Source organism: Bombina bombina, chromosome 12 (genome assembly GCF_027579735.1).
Source record: "Bombina bombina isolate aBomBom1 chromosome 12, aBomBom1.pri, whole genome shotgun sequence".
Taxonomy (NCBI): domain Eukaryota; kingdom Metazoa; phylum Chordata; class Amphibia; order Anura; family Bombinatoridae; genus Bombina; species Bombina bombina.
The window spans coordinates 119,592,365-119,610,563 of NC_069510.1; the positions used below are offsets into that span (position 1 = coordinate 119,592,365).

Below are 18,199 nucleotides of genomic sequence, written 5' to 3' on the forward strand. Positions count from 1 at the left end.
AGTATTCTAAGTTCTGACGATTTGAGGAATCAGTCTTCATTTGTCTTTCGTTGCTTTTGCACGATGTTGAGAGAGAGTTTTCTCTGGTCGAGGCCGGTCCTAAACCTCTGGTTTCTGCTTAGTCTGGGCATAGCCTCCCCTTGTCTTTTAGGACCCATTTGGGCCTTTGTGAGCTGGGCTCGCTATTGGAGGTTTTCCTTTTATGGATTTTGTGGTGACCTATCGGTTCCCCTTCGGTTCTTCCTTGCCTTATCCCTTGGGGGGTTTAGGCTGGGGTTCCCCTCATTAGTGAGGGGTGAGTGGTGAGGGACCGCCTGTTGGTTGACGGTGTCTCCTAGAGGACTGTTGGCTCAGTTGAGTCCGATTTCGCGGCCTCTAGCTAGGCTTCTGGAGTATCTGCGAGTCAGTGCCCTTGGGGCTTTTGCTTTTGAAAGTTTTCTCGGCTTCGGACGAAGCGGGGTTTTTGTTGGGTAGTGGTTTCTGGCTTGGTGCCCTCAGAATGGGCCGCCTATTGTACCCTCCCGTTTTGGCATTCAGTGTCCTCTTTAGCTTGGGTATTGCTTACCTGATAATTTTCTTTTCTTCTGTTGGAAAGAGTCCACAGTTTCCTACACTTTCTCTACGTGGGGCATCTTTTTATTCTTATGGCACCTTTTTTTACCCTGATATTTCTTCTACTGTTCCTTGATCCTCGGCAGAATGACTGGGGGATGAGGGAAGTGGGAGGAGTATTTAAGCCTTTGGCTGGGGTGTCTTTGCCTCCTCCTTATGGCCAGGTTCTTATTTTCCAAAAGTAATGAATGCAGCTGTGGACGCTTTCCAACTGAAGAAAAGGAAATTATCAGGTAAGCATAATTTTATGTTTTTATTGTATTGCTTGGCAGATGTCAGGGCCAGAAGACTTCTTCTCTTCCTTTTGGTTGATAAGTATTTTATTTGGCTTAGGAGACAGCTGGATATCAGCCTCCTGAGATGAACTTTGTCTCTTTCCACTAGTGCTGTTTCTTTTTACATGGGTCCTTAAAAATAAGGCTTCTATGGAAAGATCTGCAAGGTGGCTTCTGGTCCTTGTTGCATAATTTTCCAATTTTTATGAGTTTGCCTCAACTGAGGCTTCCTTTGCGAGGAAAGTTCTTCTAGCGGTGGTGCCTTCGGTTTAGTTCACACGTCTTGTTCTCCATCCCTTCCATTATGTGTCCTCTAGCTTGAGTATTGGTTCCCACTAGTAATTGAATGGATTTGTGGACTCTCCATGCCATTTGAAAGAAAACAAAATGTATCCTTACCTGATAAATTATTTTCTTTCCTGGCATGGAGAGTCCACGACCCACCCTTAATTTAATTTTAAGACAGCACTTGTCTTTTTAATTCTCAGGCACCTCTATACCCTTGTGTCATCTTCTCTTTCCATGGTCCTTTGGCTGAATGACTGGGAGTTATGTGAAGTGGGAGTGATGCTTAACAACTCTGTTGGGGTGTTCTTTGCTTCCTTTGGTTGCCAGAAGTTGAATTCCCACTAGTAATTGTAAACTCTCCATACCAGGAAAGAAAATAATTTATCAGGTAAGCATAAATTTTGTTTTCATTATGTTATTACTCTTTGTTTAACAATGACATGGTGCTCAACACACAGTGAAATAATTGTATTGGTTAAAACCCCTGACACTGTCCCATGCAACTCCAGATAAGAATACTGCAGTTGATTGGATCATATGCACTGGTTGCAACTGGCTGTTGCTCATCCAGAAGGGCACAGGAGTATACAGAGTGTGCATAACCTTCAAATCCTGTGAGTGGGAAAAAGCCCGGAGTTAGATCAATATGTTATAATAGCACACACTAAGTGAAGGGGCTAATGTTTGTCATTTCCATGCGGTTTTATTCTAAATTCTTTTTCCTACTGTCTTTGCTCTCATTTTAGTCAAAGCTGCTGGAACTTCAGAGCTTGGTCATGAGACTGGTGGCAGAGAGAAACCAGTTGTACGGGAGGTACGCCCAAGCCACAAACCGGCCCAAAGAAGTAGGCACAGAATCTTCTAAAGAGGTCCCAATGGAGCTTGGAGCATCAGAAAATGGAGGTGAGCAAAATGTCATATAGATCTACTGTATGTATACGCTTGGTGATTATAGCTCTGCAAGGAAAGCTGGGTTTACAGTATGGAAAAATGATCTATGCAGGGAGAGGGTGGGTGATCTGTAATGTGAAGCAGATGATGAGTTGAGACAGAATGACGTCCTCATTGTCTTGTCTGATGTCTTTACATGTAACACATTTCTTTCATGGCTCAGAGCTTACCATTTTAAGAACATTTCCAATTGACTTTTGTTCCTTTGTTGAAAAGCAAGAAGGTAGGTTCACTTTATGAACTCAAAAGCCATCTTGCAAAACTGCTACCATATAGTTCTCCAGATATGTGCACACTACCTAGGTATTCTCTTCAGCAAATAAATACCACAAGAATGAAGAAAATTAGATAATAGAAGCAAAACATTGGAAACATTCTTGATTACTCTTTTATTAACATGTTTCATATGTTGTATAAAAAAACATAATTTATGTAAGAACTTACCTGATAAATGCATTTCTTTCATATTGGCAAGAGTCCATGAGCTAGTGACGTATGAGATATACAATCCTACCAGGAGGGGCAAAGTTTCCCAAACCTCAAAATGCCTATAAATACACCCCTCACCACACCCACAATTCAGCTTAACGAATAGCCAAGTAGTGAGGTGATAATATAAGGAGTAAAAAATCATACAAAAAGAGGAACTGGAAATATAATTGTGATTTTATACAAAAAACCATAACCACCATAAAAAGGATGGGTTTTATGGACTCTTGCCAATATGAAACAAATTAATTTATCAGGTAAGTTCTTACATAAATTATGTTTTCTTTCATGTAATTGGCAAGAGTCCATGAGCTAGTGATGTATGGGATAGAAATACCCAAGATGTGGAAGTCCACAGAAGTCACTAGAGAGGGAGGGATAAAATAAAAACAGCTATTTCCACTGAAAAATTAAATCAATACAAAAAAAAGTCTTTCTTATAAATTTCAAGAAAAAACTTAAATCAGAAGAATCAAACTGTTCAGAGGAAGCAAATACATCAAAATGGTCAAATTTAGTAAATGTATGCAAAGAAGACCAAGTTGCTGCTTTGCAAATCTGATCAACCACAGTTACATTCTTAAAAGCCCAAGAAGTGGCGACTGATCTAGTAGAATGAGCTGTAATTCTCTGAGGTGGAGACTGTCCCGCCTCCAAATAAGCCTTGTGAATCAAAAGCTTTAACCAAGATGCCAAAGAAATGACAGAGGCTTTCTGACCTTTCCTAGGACCAGAAAAAACAACAAATAGACTAGAAATCTTTCTGAAATCTTTAGTAGCTTCAACATAGTATTTTAAAGCTCTTAAAAAGATAAGTTGATTTATCAATGTCAATGTCTGAAGTAGGATCTTCTGAGTCAGAGAGATCCTTATCAGAGGTGGATATATCAGTATGTTGTCAGTCATTACAAAATTCATCAGTATCAAGAGAAGTTTTAAAAGACCTTTTATGTTCATTAGAAGGCGGAATAGCAGACATAGCCTTCTGTATTGCATCAGCAATATAATTTTTCATATCAACAGGGATATCATGTACATTAGATGTTGAAGGAACAACTGAAACTGTACTAGTACTAATAGAAACATTTTCGGCATGCAAAAGTTTATCATGACAACTGTTACATACTACAGCCGGAGATATAATCTCTGCTATCTTACAACAGATACACTTAGCTTTGGTAGAACTGTGTTCAGGCAGCATGATTCCTACAGCAGCTTCTGAGACAGGATCAGATTGAGACATCTTGTAAAATGTAAAAGAAAAAATAACGTTTAAACAAAAATATCTTATTTCCTCATATAGCAGTTTCAGGAATGGGAAAAAAATGCAAATGCTAAAATAGGCAAAAAGCAAATAGCATAGCCCTCTGAGCATAAAGAAGGCAAGGAGCATATAGGAAGTGGGGTAAAATAAAACCAATCTTTTTGGCGCCAAGTATGACGCACAACGCAAAAGGAAGTATAAGATTTTTTGGCGCCAACAAACATCCGGAAATGACGAAACTTGCGTCATAACAGACACAACTTTGCGGCAAACAAAATGGTGTCAACTAAGACGCAGGAAATGACCAACTTGCGTAATCATAGACGCACATTAGCACCTAAAAATTCTCGCGCCAAGAATGAAGCAATAAATAACAGCATTTCTCCAACATAGGTGTGTCCGGTCCACGGCGTCATCCTTACTTGTGGGATATTCTCTTCCCCAACAGGAAATGGCAAAGAGCCCAGCAAAGCTGGTCACATGATCCCCCCTAGGCTCCGCCTTCCCCAGTCATTCTCTTTGCCGTTGTACAGGCAACATCTCCACGGAGATGGCTTAGAGTTTTTTGGTGTTTAAATGTAGTTTTTATTCTTCAATCAAGAGTTTGTTATTTTAAAATAGTGCTGGTATGTACTATTTACTCTGAAACAGAAAAGAGATGAAGATTTCTGTTTTAAGAGGAAAATGATTTTAGCAACCGTTACTAAAATCGATGGCTGTTTCCACACAGGACTGTTGAGATGAAGTAACTTCAGTTGAGGGGAACAGTGTGCAGACTTTTGCTGCTTGAAGTATGACACATTTCTAACAAGACTTGGTAATGCTGGAAGCTGTCATTTTCCCTATGGGATCCGGTAAGCCATTTTAATAACAAGTTATAAAGGGCTTCACAAGGGCTTTAAAGACTGGTAGACATTTTTCTGGGCTAAAACGTTTGTTTTATAAACATGTTTAATGGTTTATTACTTTGAGGAGTTAATTTTATCTTGGGAATTTTGATAAAAAAGACGGCAGGCACTGTATTGGACACCTTTTTCACTGGGGGCCTTCTCTAGTCATAGGCAGAGCCTCAGTTTCGCGCCACTAATGCGCAGTTGTTTTTTGGGAAGCAAAGCATGCAGATGCATGTTTAAGGAGCTCTGATACACTGAAAAAGCGTGCTGAAGGCGTCATTTGGTATCGTATTCCCCTCTGGGCTTGGTTGGGTCTCAGCAAAGCAGATACCAGGGACTGTATAGGGGTTAAATGTAAAAACGGCTCCGGTTCCGTTATTTTAAGAGTTAAGACTTTCAAATTTGGTGTGCAATACTTTTAAGGCTTTATGACACTGTGGTGAAATTTTGGTGAATTTTGAACAATTCCTTCATACTTTTTCGCATATTCAGTAATAAAGTGTGTTCAGTTTAAAATTTAAAGTGACAGTAACGGTTTTATTTTAAAACGTTTTTTGTACTTTGTTATCAAGTTTATGCCTGTTTATCATGTCTGTACCATCAGATAGACTATGTTCTGTATGTCAGGAAGCCAAAGTTCCTTCTCATTTAAATAGATGTGATGCATGTGATAGTGAAAATGATGCCCAAGATGATTCCTCTAGTGAGGGGAGTAAGCATGGTACTGCATCATCCCCTTATGTGTCTACACCAGTCTTGCCCACACAAGAGGCCCCTAGTACATCTAGTGCGCCAATTCTTCTTACTATGCAACAATTAACGGCTGTAATGGATAATTCTATTAAAAACATTTTAGCCAAAATGCCCACTTATCAGCGTAAGCGCGACTGCTCTGTTTTAGATACTGAAGAGCATGAGGGCGCCGATGATAATGGTTCTGACATGCCCTTACTCCAGTCTGAAGGGGCTAGGGAGGTTTTGTCTGAGGGAGAAATTTCATATTCAGGAAAAATTTCTCAACAAGCTGAACCTGATGTTATTACGTTCAAATTTAAATTGGAACATCTCCGCGCTCTGCTTAAGGAGGTGTTATCTACCCTGGATGATTGTGACAATTTGGTCATTCCAGAGAAATTATGTAAGATGGACAAGTTCCTAGAGGTCCCGGTGCCCCCCGAAGCTTTTCCTATACCCAAGCGGGTGGCGGATATTGTAAACAAAGAATGGGAAAGGCCCGGCATACCTTTTGTTCCTCCCCCTATATTTAAGAAATTGTTTCCTATAGTCGACCCCAGAAAGGACTTATGGCAGACAGTCCCTAAGGTCGAGGGGGCGGTCTCTACTTTAAACAAACGCACTACTATCCCTATAGAGGATAGTTGTGCTTTCAAAGATCCTCTGGATAAAAAGTTAGAAGGTTTGCTTAAAAAGATGTTTGTTCAGCAAGGTTACCTTCTATAGCCAATTTCATGCATTGTTCCTGTTACTACAGCAGCGTGTTTCTGGTTTGATGAACTAGAAAAGTCGCTAGATAAGGATACCTCTTATGAGGAGATTATGGACAGAATTCGTGCTCTTAAATTGGCTAATTCTTTTACTCTAGACGCTACCCTGCAATTAGCTAGATTGGCGGCGAAAAATTCAGGGTTTGCTATTGTGGCGCGCAGAGCGCTTTGGCTAAAGTCTTGGTCAGCGGATGCGTCATCCAAGAACAAATTGCTTAATATTCCTTTCAAGGGGAAAACGCTGTTTGGCCCTGACTTGAAAGAGATTATTTCAGATATCACTGGGGGAAAGGGCCATGCCCTTCCTCAGGATAGGTCTTTCAAGGCTAAAAATAAGCCTAATTTTCGTCCCTTTCGTAGAAACGGACCAGCTTCAAGTTCTACACCCTCTAAGCAAGAGGGTAATACGTCTCAGGCCAAGCCAGCCTGGAGGCCAATGCAAGGCTGGAACAAAGGTAAGCAGGCCAAGAAACCTGCTACTGCTACAAAGACAGCATGAGATGTTGGCCCCCGATCCGGGACCGGATCTGGTGGGGGGCAGACTTTCTCTCTTCGCTCAGGCGTGGGCAAGAGATGTTCTGGATCCTTGGGCCCTAGAAATAGTCTCCCAAGGTTATCTTCTGGAATTCAAGGAGCTACCCCCAAGGGGAAGGTTCCACAGGTCTCAATTGTCTTCAGACCTCATAAAAAAACAGGCATTCTTACATTGTGTAGAAGACCTGTTAAAAATGGGAGTGATTCATCCTGTTCCATTAAAGGAACAAGGGATGGGGTTCTACTCCAATCTGTTCATAGTTCCCAAAAAAGAGGGAACATTCAGACCAATCTTGGATCTCAAGATCTTAAACAAATTTCTCAGGGTTCCATCGTTCAAAATGGAAACCATTCGAACAATTCTTCCTACCATCCAGGAAGGTCAATTCATGACCACGGTGGATTTAAAGGATGCGTATCTACATATTCCTATCCACAAGGAACATCATCAGTTCCTAAGGTTTGCCTTTCTGGACAAACATTACCAGTTTGTGGCACTTCCATTCGGATTAGCCACTGCCCCAAGAATTTTCACAAAGGTACTAGGGTCCCTTCTAGCGGTGCTACGACCGAGGGGCATTGCAGTAGTACCTTACTTGGACGACATTCTGATTCAAGCGTCGTCCCTGCCACAAGCAAAGGCTCATACGGACATTGTCCTAGCCTTTCTCAGATCTCACGGGTGGAAGGTGAACGTAGAGAAAAGTTCTCTATCTCCGTCAACAAGAGTCCCCTTCTTGGGAACAATAATAGACTCCTTAGAAATGAGGATTTTTCTGACAGAAGCCAGAAAATCAAAACTTCTAAACTCTTGTCAAGTACTTCATTCTGTTCTTCTTCCTTCCATAGCGCAGTGCATGGAAGTAATAGGTTTGATGGTTGCGGCAATGGACATAGTTCCTTTTGCGCGAATTCATCTAAGACCATTACAACTGTGCATGCTCAGACAGTGGAATGGGGATTATACAGACTTGTCTCCAACGATTCAAGTAGATCAGAGGACCAGAGATTCACTCCTTTGGTGGCTGACCCTGGACAACCTGTCACAAGGGATGAGCTTCCGCAGACCAGAGTGGGTCATTGTCACGACCGACGCCAGTCTGGTGGGCTGGGGCGCGGTCTGGGAACCCCTGAAAACTCAGGGTCTTTGGTCTCGGGAAGAATCTCTTCTACCGATAAACATTCTGGAACTAAGAGCGATATTCAATGCTCTCAAGGCTTGGCCTCAGCTAGCAAAGGCCAAATTCATAAGGTTTCAATCAGACAACATGACGACTGTTGCGTATATCAACCATCAGGGGGGAACAAGGAGTTCCCTGGCGATGGAAGAAGTGACCAAGATAATTCAATGGGCGGAGACTCACTCCTGCCACTTGTCTGCAATCCACATCCCAGGAGTGGAAAATTGGGAAGCGGATTTTCTGAGTCGTCAGACATTTCATCCGGGGGAGTGGGAACTCCATCCGGAAATCTTTGCCCAAATAATTCAATTATGGGGCATCCCAGACATGGATCTGATGGCTTCTCGCCAGAACTTCAAGGTTCCTTACTACGGGTCCAGATCCAGGGATCCCAAGGCGACTCTAGTGGATGCACTAGTAGCACCTTGGAGCTTCAACCTAGCTTATGTGTTCCCACCGTTTCCTCTCATTCCCAGGCTGGTAGCCAGGATCAAACAGGAGAGGGTATCGGTGATCTTGATAGCTCCTGCGTGGCCACGCAGGACTTGGTATGCAGACCTGGTGAATATGTCATCATCTCCACCATGGAAGCTACCTCTGAGACAGGACCTTCTTGTTCAAGGTCCGTTCGAACATCCGAATCTGGCCTCACTCCAACTGACTGCTTGGAGATTGAACGCTTGATTTTATCAAAGCGAGGGTTCTCAGATTCTGTCATTGATACTCTTGTTCAGGCTAGAAAGCCTGTAACTAGAAAAATCTACCATAAAATATGGAAAAGATATATCTGTTGGTGTGAATCTAAAGGATTCCCATGGAACAAGATAAAAATCCCTAGGATTCTATCCTTTCTTCAAGAAGGTTTGGAGAAAGGATTATCTGCAAGTTCTTTGAAGGGACAGATTTCTGCTTTATCTGTTTTACTTCATAAAAAGCTGGCGGCTGTGCCAGACGTTCAAGCTTTTGTTCAGGCTCTGGTCAGAATCAAGCCTGTTTACAAAAATTTGACTCCTCCCTGGAGTCTCAATCTAGTTCTTTCAGTTCTTCAGGGGATTCCGTTTGAACCCCTACACTCCGTTGATATAAAGTTATTATCTTGGAAAGTTTTGTTTTTGGTTGCAATTTCTTCTGCAAGAAGAGTTTCAGAGTTATCTGCTCTGCAGTGTTCTCCTCCATATCTGGTGTTCCATGCAGATAAGGTGGTTTTGCGTACTAAACCTGGTTTTCTTCCGAAAGTTGTTTCTAACAAAAATATTAACCAGGAGATAGTCGTGCCTTCTTTGTGTCCTAATCCAGTTTCAAAGAAGGAACGTTTATTTCACAACTTGGATGTAGTTCGTGCTCTCAAATTTTACTTAGCAGCTACTAAGGATTTCAGACAAACATCTTCTTTGTTTGTTGTTTATTCTGGTAAAAGGAGAGGTCAAAAAGCAACTTCTACCTCTCTCTCTTTCTGGCTTAAAAGCATTATCCGATTGGCTTATGAGACTGCCGGACGGCAGCCTCCTGAAAGAATCACAGCTCACTCCACTAGGGCTGTGGCTTCCACATGGGCCTTCAAGAACGAGGCTTCTGTTGATCAGATATGTAAGGCAGCGACTTGGTCTTCACTGCACACTTTTACCAAATTCTACAAATTTGATACTTTTGCTTCATCTGAGGCTATTTTTGGGAGAAAGGTTTTGCAAGCCGTGGTGCCTTCCATCTAGGCGACCTGATTTGTTCCCTCCCATCATCCGTGTCCTAAAGCTTTGGTATTGGTTCCCACAAGTAAGGATGACGCCGTGGACCGGACACACCTATGTTGGAGAAAACAGAATTTATGCTTACCTGATAAATTACTTTCTCCAACGGTGTGTCCGGTCCACGGCCCGCCCTGGTTTTTTAATCAGGTCTGATGAATTATTTTCTCTAACTACAGTCACCACGGTATCATATGATTTCTCCTATGCATATTCCTCCTTTACGTCGGTCGAATGACTGGGGAAGGCGGAGCCTAGGGGGGATCATGTGACCAGCTTTGCTGGGCTCTTTGCCATTTCCTGTTGGGGAAGAGAATATCCCACAAGTAAGGATGACGCCGTGGACCGGACACACCGCTGGAGAAAGTAATTTATCAGGTAAGCATAAATTCTGTTTTTGCGCCCTCACAAGCCTAATTTGCCCGCAGAATTAAAAGAAAAACAAGTCAAATTGGAAAGAAGACTATACCCCAGGTAAGAAAAAAATTTCCTAAAACATTATTCCCATACTGAAACTGCTAGACTGCAAAGGGAAATATACATAGACCGGACTCATGGCAAATATAAGTAAACACATATATTTAGAACTTTACATAAATACATAAAGTGCCAAACCATAGCTGAGAGTGTGTGGTGAGGGGTGTATTCATAGGCATTTTGAGGTTTGGGAAACTTTGCCACTCCTGGTAGGATTGTATATCCCATACGTCACTAGCTCATGGACTCTTGCCAATTACATGTAAGAAATTACCAATATCTAGATTAGGGTAGGCCATTAACAGACCTGAATTCAAGAAACATCACTTTGGATGACAACGTACTTGGCAGAAAGTTATGTTTCTTTTTCATTTAAATATACCTGTCACCTTAATTCAGCTTGTAGAGGTTAATAGAAATGAAGGAAGTGGATGAGATGTCTCCTTTGTGTTGCTTTTGTGTACGCTTCAGAAGATTTTTAGATATGTTCCTCTTTTCTTTAAACAGGCCTGGAAGAAATCAGCTTAGCCGAAGATACTGAAGAGGACAAAAATAAGATGACATCTCATGCCATCCCCTTGCAAAAAGCAAACCCAGAAGATCCCACAGCTGAGCAGATCATGCAGCTTTTACGTGAGATCCAGAACCCACAGGAACGGCCAGGATCCCATCTTCACAATCCAAGCATTCCCTTTTTCTATAGGCCTGATGATAATGGGGAGATCCGGATACTAGTGGTCTGAGGGAGAAATTTAGGGTGGTCTTGCTGCTTCCACAAACCATCTCCTGTACCACCCTACCTTCTGCCTCCTGTGGACTGGGGGGGACAATTGTTAGGGCTGCAACTGTTTAGTGCATTATTAGAAGAATAATCTTTCCTCGTCTGGCATTCAGAGGAGCAATCGTCATTAGCTGTAGAGTGAGGGATTCTTAGCTAACCATACTTGTTACTGTGGGTGAGTAACCCACTCTAATGCACTAGTGGGTTAACCAGTTCAGTAGGGAGTTCAGTTACCTCTCACCAGTAATAAACTGGTGCTCAGTTGATGGCCAATAGGGTTAGGGCAATGAGTCATGGCCTATAATGTCTGGTGTCTGCTTTTATTCAACACTAATATATTACATGACTGCAGCACAGATCTTATAGGTTTGATAGTATTACGGGCGCTTTATTCTGTTATTGGAAACAGTGGGCTACACTTTAGGGGTTTGAAGTATTTAGTGTTGTTGCTTGAAATCATACAGGTGGTATAAGGGGTGTCTGCTCTTAAGAGTTTCTCTCACGTAATTGCACTGTTGTGACCATCAAAGATGGGTTTTTCTGTGCTCCCCACAGCCTTAAAAAAAGATGTATGTGTATGTGTATATATATATATATATATATATATATATATATATATATATATATATATATATATATATATGTGTGTATATATGTATGTATATATATACACACACACATGTATATGTGTGTTTTTTCCACTTGAGAGAAATAAGGCAGAACAGATTGTTTTTTTTATGAGTAACCCCTATAGATTATGAGAGGGCAGTCCACACCATCTGTTCATGGTCAGATGCTCCCACAGCAGGTTTTTACAGTTTTAAATGAAGGGTACAGTAAACCTTGTGACTTTCTAGTATAGTTTTAAGCAATTCATTTTAATGCACAATTTGTTATGTTTTGCATCATCTCTGAACCAATTTCTTCAAATGATTACTCATTTCTGAAACAGTAAATTAAAGTTACAGCAGTCCAGTAAACATCTAAGCCAAAGTCTTTAAAGACAAGAGACTTGAATAAATTGACATATGACATTGTGATGAGTCAATGACAGACCATCAAGTAACAAATGACAGTTACAGATAAGGGGCAGGGAACACCGGTGAGAATTTTGCTTACAGGTGTGAAACTGTTACTGTTCTGCAAGGACAGCAGTGTTTTGCCTAACTTGCCAACAGTCTAACCCTCTTCAGATTATTCAAAAGCTAACACCATATCTTTCTACGCATTGTGTCTTGGCTAGAGTTAAGAACTGGAAGCCAGATGGAGAAACACAAATTCCTAGCCACATTCTGCCTTTGTTTATTGGATAAAACTGTTTACATGTGGTGTTATAGTAAGTATGAAAAAAGAGCAAGTGAAAATGTTTTTAACTGAACAGCTTAGCAGGCTGGTTACAGAATGACACTCACAGTGACGGGAGACACACTGCGTACAGCTTACATGTAAGGCTAGACCATTATCAACACATCTGCACACAAGCCAATATCATTCAGAATTTATGGTTTAAATGGGGGCGGCACATATTTTGCAGCGTTATTTATATTTTGAATCTCCAGAGTAAGAATGGATTTGCACAGCCGTGCTCATAATTGCTTGACATTACTAATTATATTAATAGACTGACTATGGCGGTAAACGCTAGTCGGCAAATGGCAATTCAGTGGTGAGAGGTGGAACGTGATCCCGGAATGTGATAATTGACAGCTGAAGACATCGCTCTCATTTCCTCTTAATTCTCGGATTCCCTGGATCTCCCCCAAAGATGGAACCAGAAGTGTTTTCTGTACATAGTGTATGTGTGTAACATTTTGTATATTCCTGGAATAGATTCTGGATCCCGCAACATTTTCAGCTGCAGGGTTATTGTAATTTGTACTATAAAATGATGGGCTTCCATAGAAGCAGGACTGTCATCTGATTGAAGGGTAATTAATTGGGGATGATATAATTTATTGGGTGTTACATCACAGGTCAGGGGAGCTACACTTTCTATTTTGTTGCTGAAATGATTTAATATTGATGGAAATGTTATTTCTGAATAAATATATTCAGCAAATCACTATCGACTGCTGCAATGTATTCTTATATGCAAACATGACACAGATTTTAAATGTATTGGCAATATGTGATTATTTTTTTTATTTATTATTTTTATTAAGTTGTTAATAATTTTCCATACATAATAAATGTCATTGCAATACATAGCTCTCAAAAACATCCATCTTACAATCTAGTATGCAGTTGTCTCACAGGTTGGTGCGATTATAATGCTAAATGTGAAGAAATTATTTAGTTACAGAAAAAGTTGAGTTTCTAGCCCTGCAATTTAGAGGGAATATAGGCATATTATTTTGTAGAGCCATGATTTGGTTAAGAATATGGGTTATTGTACACTTGACCTGCCTTTCTAATTGTTTAATATATGTCATTGTATGTCCCTGTTGCAGACTGTACGTAGGCATGACTACTCAGACATTTAGAATGAGGGTCAATAAACATTGTTGCTAATTATATGTAATTATATACCCATGCTACAGACTGTAAGTAGGCATGACTAGTCAATCATTTAGAATGAGGGTCAGTAAGCATTGTCTTGCTATATCAAGGGCTTGGCAAATACATTGGTGAGAGTCAGAGTCATCACATGTGAGATTCAATTCTTGTCCACTAGGAGGAAGCATAATACCCAACATACCAAGAGCTTTTAATCCCTCCCACTTCCCTGTATTTTTGCCACCGCAGGAGAAGGTGGAGATTCAAGGTGCTCTTGATTCTACTTATATAGGGTATCTCAGACTTGTATTAGACCCACTGGTATGGGAGTACCAAAGGCAGTGAGAGTAAATCTTCCTCTGCCTGCCGCAAGTGTCACTGGGATTTATCCTGCAGCCTTCTCCTTTGCCTAGTCAGTGTACTCCTTCAGATCCTGGGCTTTTCTATACAGCTCAGCTGGGGTTCTCTACTAGAATAAGATTTCCTGCAGCTAGGATAAGCATGGTAGAGTGAGCACTCACATAGCACACAGGCTATTAGCAGGTAGATAATTTATATATCATTGCCAGGGGATTTGAGAAACAACCTTTATATTATGTTTGGTGACATTTGTGTTTCGCTTGTACTTTCCTTCCATAGAGTCCACAAATCCATTCATTTACTAGTGGGACTTTAACTCCACTAGGGGGAAGCAAAAAACACCCCAGCAGAGCTGTTAAGTATCACTCCCACTTCCCATAACTCCCAGTCATTCTTTGCTTTGTTCATCGTAGTGGGTGTGTGAAGATGGTGTCTGAAAAAAATCTATTTAATCCTTGAATGGGTACTTGTCCCTGCAAGCAAGGATTAGGGCAATGCTGTGTCCATGTCAATCTCTTTAGTAAGAGTAGTGATGGCTTTTAGCTTTTGGAGGTTGGTGAGGTAGTCCTTACTTTAACTCCAACAATTATGTTAACCCCTATTTGGGAAACCAGGTTTGGTTACTTTGCTTTTCCTTTATCTTCAGGTCTCTGTCAGAGGTCGTCTGAGTCTGTCAAACTGGAGATACAGTGCCTGCCCTGCAGTTGAAGCTCCCACATCAGAATGAGATGTTTACTGGCTGGCTTGGGGCTACTGAGAAAGCTGCAAGATTGGCAAGTCCCTGAATCCCTTATCCCTCGATGGCTTGTGGTCTAAGTGAGGGGTCTTAATGGCTAAGGGGGGACTTTTGCCACTTTGCTTTGTATACCTCAGTGGGGGCAGGCATAATTGTAACAGTGACGTGCACTCATAAGAGGCAGGTGAGGCAGCGCCTCCCCTGGCCAATCTATGTATTACACCCTTTTTGTACAAATTAAAAAAAAATAAAAAAATAAAAAAAATGTTTTCAATATATTTTTTTTTAATAAACAGGTGACCCCCCCTACCCCCCCACCCCTCCACCAAATTTATTTAATTTGTTATGTGCATGATGATGATTGTGCAAAAAAAAACGTTGTAATAGTGGTACTACATTTACATTCATATTGCGCAATAAACTGGAGGCTAGCTATCCGTATATTGCGCAATATGAAATGTATTTGACTGGGAACTAGCCGCTGAGAGACTGCTGCCATCAAGAGGATAATCAGTGCTAATGCAGCAGTGCTCTCAATGCGGCCCATGCTCCCACACCGGAGGCTTGACTATGAACGCCTCTGGAGCAAGTTGGCCGTCTCAGCCAATCAGACCTCAGTATTGCCCGCAAGTGTCTGAGTCTCTGGGCGGGCTGAGTGCCGGAATTGAGGCGCGCATCAGCGTCTGTCACGTGCCCGGCGTCATCCTTGCCACTGACTGTCTGGTGTAGAAGGTAAGTACTAATAGTAATAATTTTTCCCCCTATTTGAATTGTAAGCCGGGCAGTCAGGAGTCTGCTCCGGTGTTCATCTGCGCCCAAATAATCAATAGAAGATCTGATCTCATATGCAGATGCGCGGGTATTACTATATTCTTTCTCTTCTGAATTGTGTCTGTTTTTATTTATTGCAGAAAAAGGAAACTTTTTTGACAAAACTTTTCCTTTATCTGCAATAAATAAAAACAGACACAATTCAGGAGAGAAAGAATATAGTAATACCCGCGCATCTGCATATGAGATCAGATCTTCTATTGATTATTTGGGCGCAGATGAACACCGGAGCAGACTCCTGACCGGCCTGCTTACAAACAGGACCGTCTTTACTTGTTTTCAGGGACTGGTTGTTGGGGGAGGAGACGGTAATGAGTGACAAACAATCTGACAGGGACACGTTGTGAAGCAACCAGCAGTTTTGCCGTGCGTTGACTGTTCTAGCCCAGGACTCTAGGGCAGACTGACAGTGAGTGGCACCATGTGTAATGTATATGCCATTCGTTTGGGCAAGGGCATTGCCATATATCAACCCCAGCTGCAGCAGTGTGTTACAGAGAGTCAGAGGTGAGCAGTGCACTAAGGAGCAGTATTGTAATTACCAGAGCGTCTTGAACTGTTATTAATTAAGGCCCTTAATAAATAACTGTTCAAGACGCTCTGGTAATTACAAGGGCAGCCCAGGACATTCAGAGAGCAGGAGCAGCTGCAGGGAGGGGGAACTGTTGCACTACTTCCCTTACTCTAATCTCATAAAGCATTAGAGTGCCGTTTCCAGCAGCCTGACATTGCATGCAGTACTGATCGGTCAGGCATGAGGAAAGCAGAGTCATCATCTGCAGTCAAATCCTACTGCTTCCAAGGTATCTGCCGTTGGGGTTGTTTAAAAGTGTAAAAGAAAGTGCTACTGTTTAACATCTCATCTCGTACTTCTTTAGAAGGCTGGAGTTCACAAAAACAGGGCAGCCTTGTGCCTGACATTCCAATGTTAAAAACAGTAGCACTTTTTCACTTTTAAACAAACCCAACAGCAAATACCTTGGAAGCAGTGGGATGTGACTGCAGATGATGACTCTGTTTTCCTCATGCCTGACTGATCAGTACTGCATGCAATGTCAGGCTGCTGGAAACGGTGAGTTCCTAGGGGAGTTTTAAGCACTCTAATGCTGTATGAGAATAGAGCAAGGGGAGTGCAGCAGTGACTGCAGATGAGGGAATACTGTTAAAATGTCAGTCATGTTCCTGCAATATCATTTGATAAAAATGTAAACCATTTGCCTTCACTGTTTTTAAAAAAATTTTTTTTTTATTTAGAGCAATATGCCACTAATTGCCTCTTTATATCTAAATATGCATCTGCCCACTTTACAGTGCTTAAATGAGGAATGGGTGGGGGAGGCAGAACACTGCATTGCCCTTCAACCTCTGCTTCTATGAAATGACCTGGGGGAGAAAAAAGAAAGCACTCACCTATTCAGCACTGTGCGTTATGAACCTGCCATGTCTGCACTGTAAAGTATGTTATTCCCTGTACACTGCATTATACTGATCAGTCTGTTATTATGTCAGTAAAATAAACAGTAAACTTTCAGGATTTAGACAGATCTAAGTTTAAACAAATTTTCAATTTACTGCTATTATTAAATTTGCTTTGTACTCTTGATATTTCTTTTGAAGTGTAAGCTCAGGAGCAGGAATGCACTACTGGGAGCTAGCTGAACACATGGGTGAGCCAATGACAAGAGACATATGTGCAGCTACTAATTACCAGCTAGCTCCCAGTAGTGTATTACTGCTCTGGAACTTACCTAGGTATGTTCTTCAACTCAGGATACCATGAGAACAAAGCAAATTTGATATTTGTGTGTATGTAGTGAGCAGCATGTGAAAATATATTATGGGTAATTACTGTATGTTTCAGTGAGCTAATCATGTGTGTGTTATTGAGAAGTGTTTGTGTTTGTCAGAGAGCATAGTGTGTGTGTCAGTGAGCAGGGTGTGTGTGTCAGTGAGCAGAGTGTGTGTGCTGTGTGTGTGTGCGTTTGTCAGTGAGCAGAGTGTGTGTGTGTGTGTGTGCGTTTGTCAGTGAGCAGAGTGTGTGTGTGTGTGTGTCAGTGAGCAGAGTGTGTGTGTGTTTGTCAGTGAGCAGAGTGTGTGTGTAGTGTGTGTGTGTGTCAGTGAGCAGAGTGTGTGTAGTGTGTGTGTAGTGTGTCTGTCAGTGAGCAGAGTGTGTGTGCTGTGTGTGTGTGTGTGTGTGTCTGTGTTTGTCAGTGAGCAGAGTGTGTGTGTGTCAGTGAGCCGATTGTGTGTACTATATACTGTATATAAATGTGCGTGTGTGTATGTTTCTTGGGAGTATTATAGTCACTGCCTCACCAGCCTCTGATCTCACTGCACGTCACTGAATTGTAAAGGGTATTATGAAGCTTTTAGATTACTGTTATTAGTGTAGTAAGCTTGGGAAGACCCAATGGGGGCATGAGAAAAGGCAACTAACTAAAACCCCTGATTTGTAATATATTCTAGCTTGCGTGTAGTTTGCTGCAGCCCGCACAGTATCAGAGCTGCCTCACTGTATCACGGTTTATTCACTCATATAGGGGTATGATATGGTGACAGAAATCGGGCATGACACAAATGCTTTATTTTAAGGGACATCTGTTAAATTGGAGGTAGCGCACGCTTTTTTGGTAACGTTATTGGGTTATTAAGGGGCTCCTGTTACTATAGCCATGAGGCAGCCTTAGGCGCTGATCGTTTTTATGAAGAGATGCTGACTTATATCTCTCGATATGTTCCTATCTGATTTTATAGTCTGTTATCTAGTTTAGGACTGTGCCTGGT

The 18,199-nt window shown here is 41.6% G+C and overlaps 1 protein-coding gene across 1 annotated transcript in view; it reads left to right on the forward strand.

The window, feature by feature from the left end:
- The window catches only part of GOLGA2 (golgin A2), a 290,650-nt gene extending 277,596 nt beyond the window's left edge, over positions 1 to 13,054 (forward strand). The window contains exons 26-27 of the mRNA XM_053695478.1: positions 1,922 to 2,078; positions 10,719 to 13,054. Of these exons, the coding sequence (XP_053551453.1) occupies positions 1,922 to 2,078; positions 10,719 to 10,954 (393 nt within the window). The 3' untranslated portion in view covers positions 10,955 to 13,054. The remainder of the gene's footprint in view (positions 1 to 1,921; positions 2,079 to 10,718) is intronic.
- The last annotated feature ends 5,145 nt before the right edge of the window (positions 13,055 to 18,199 follow it).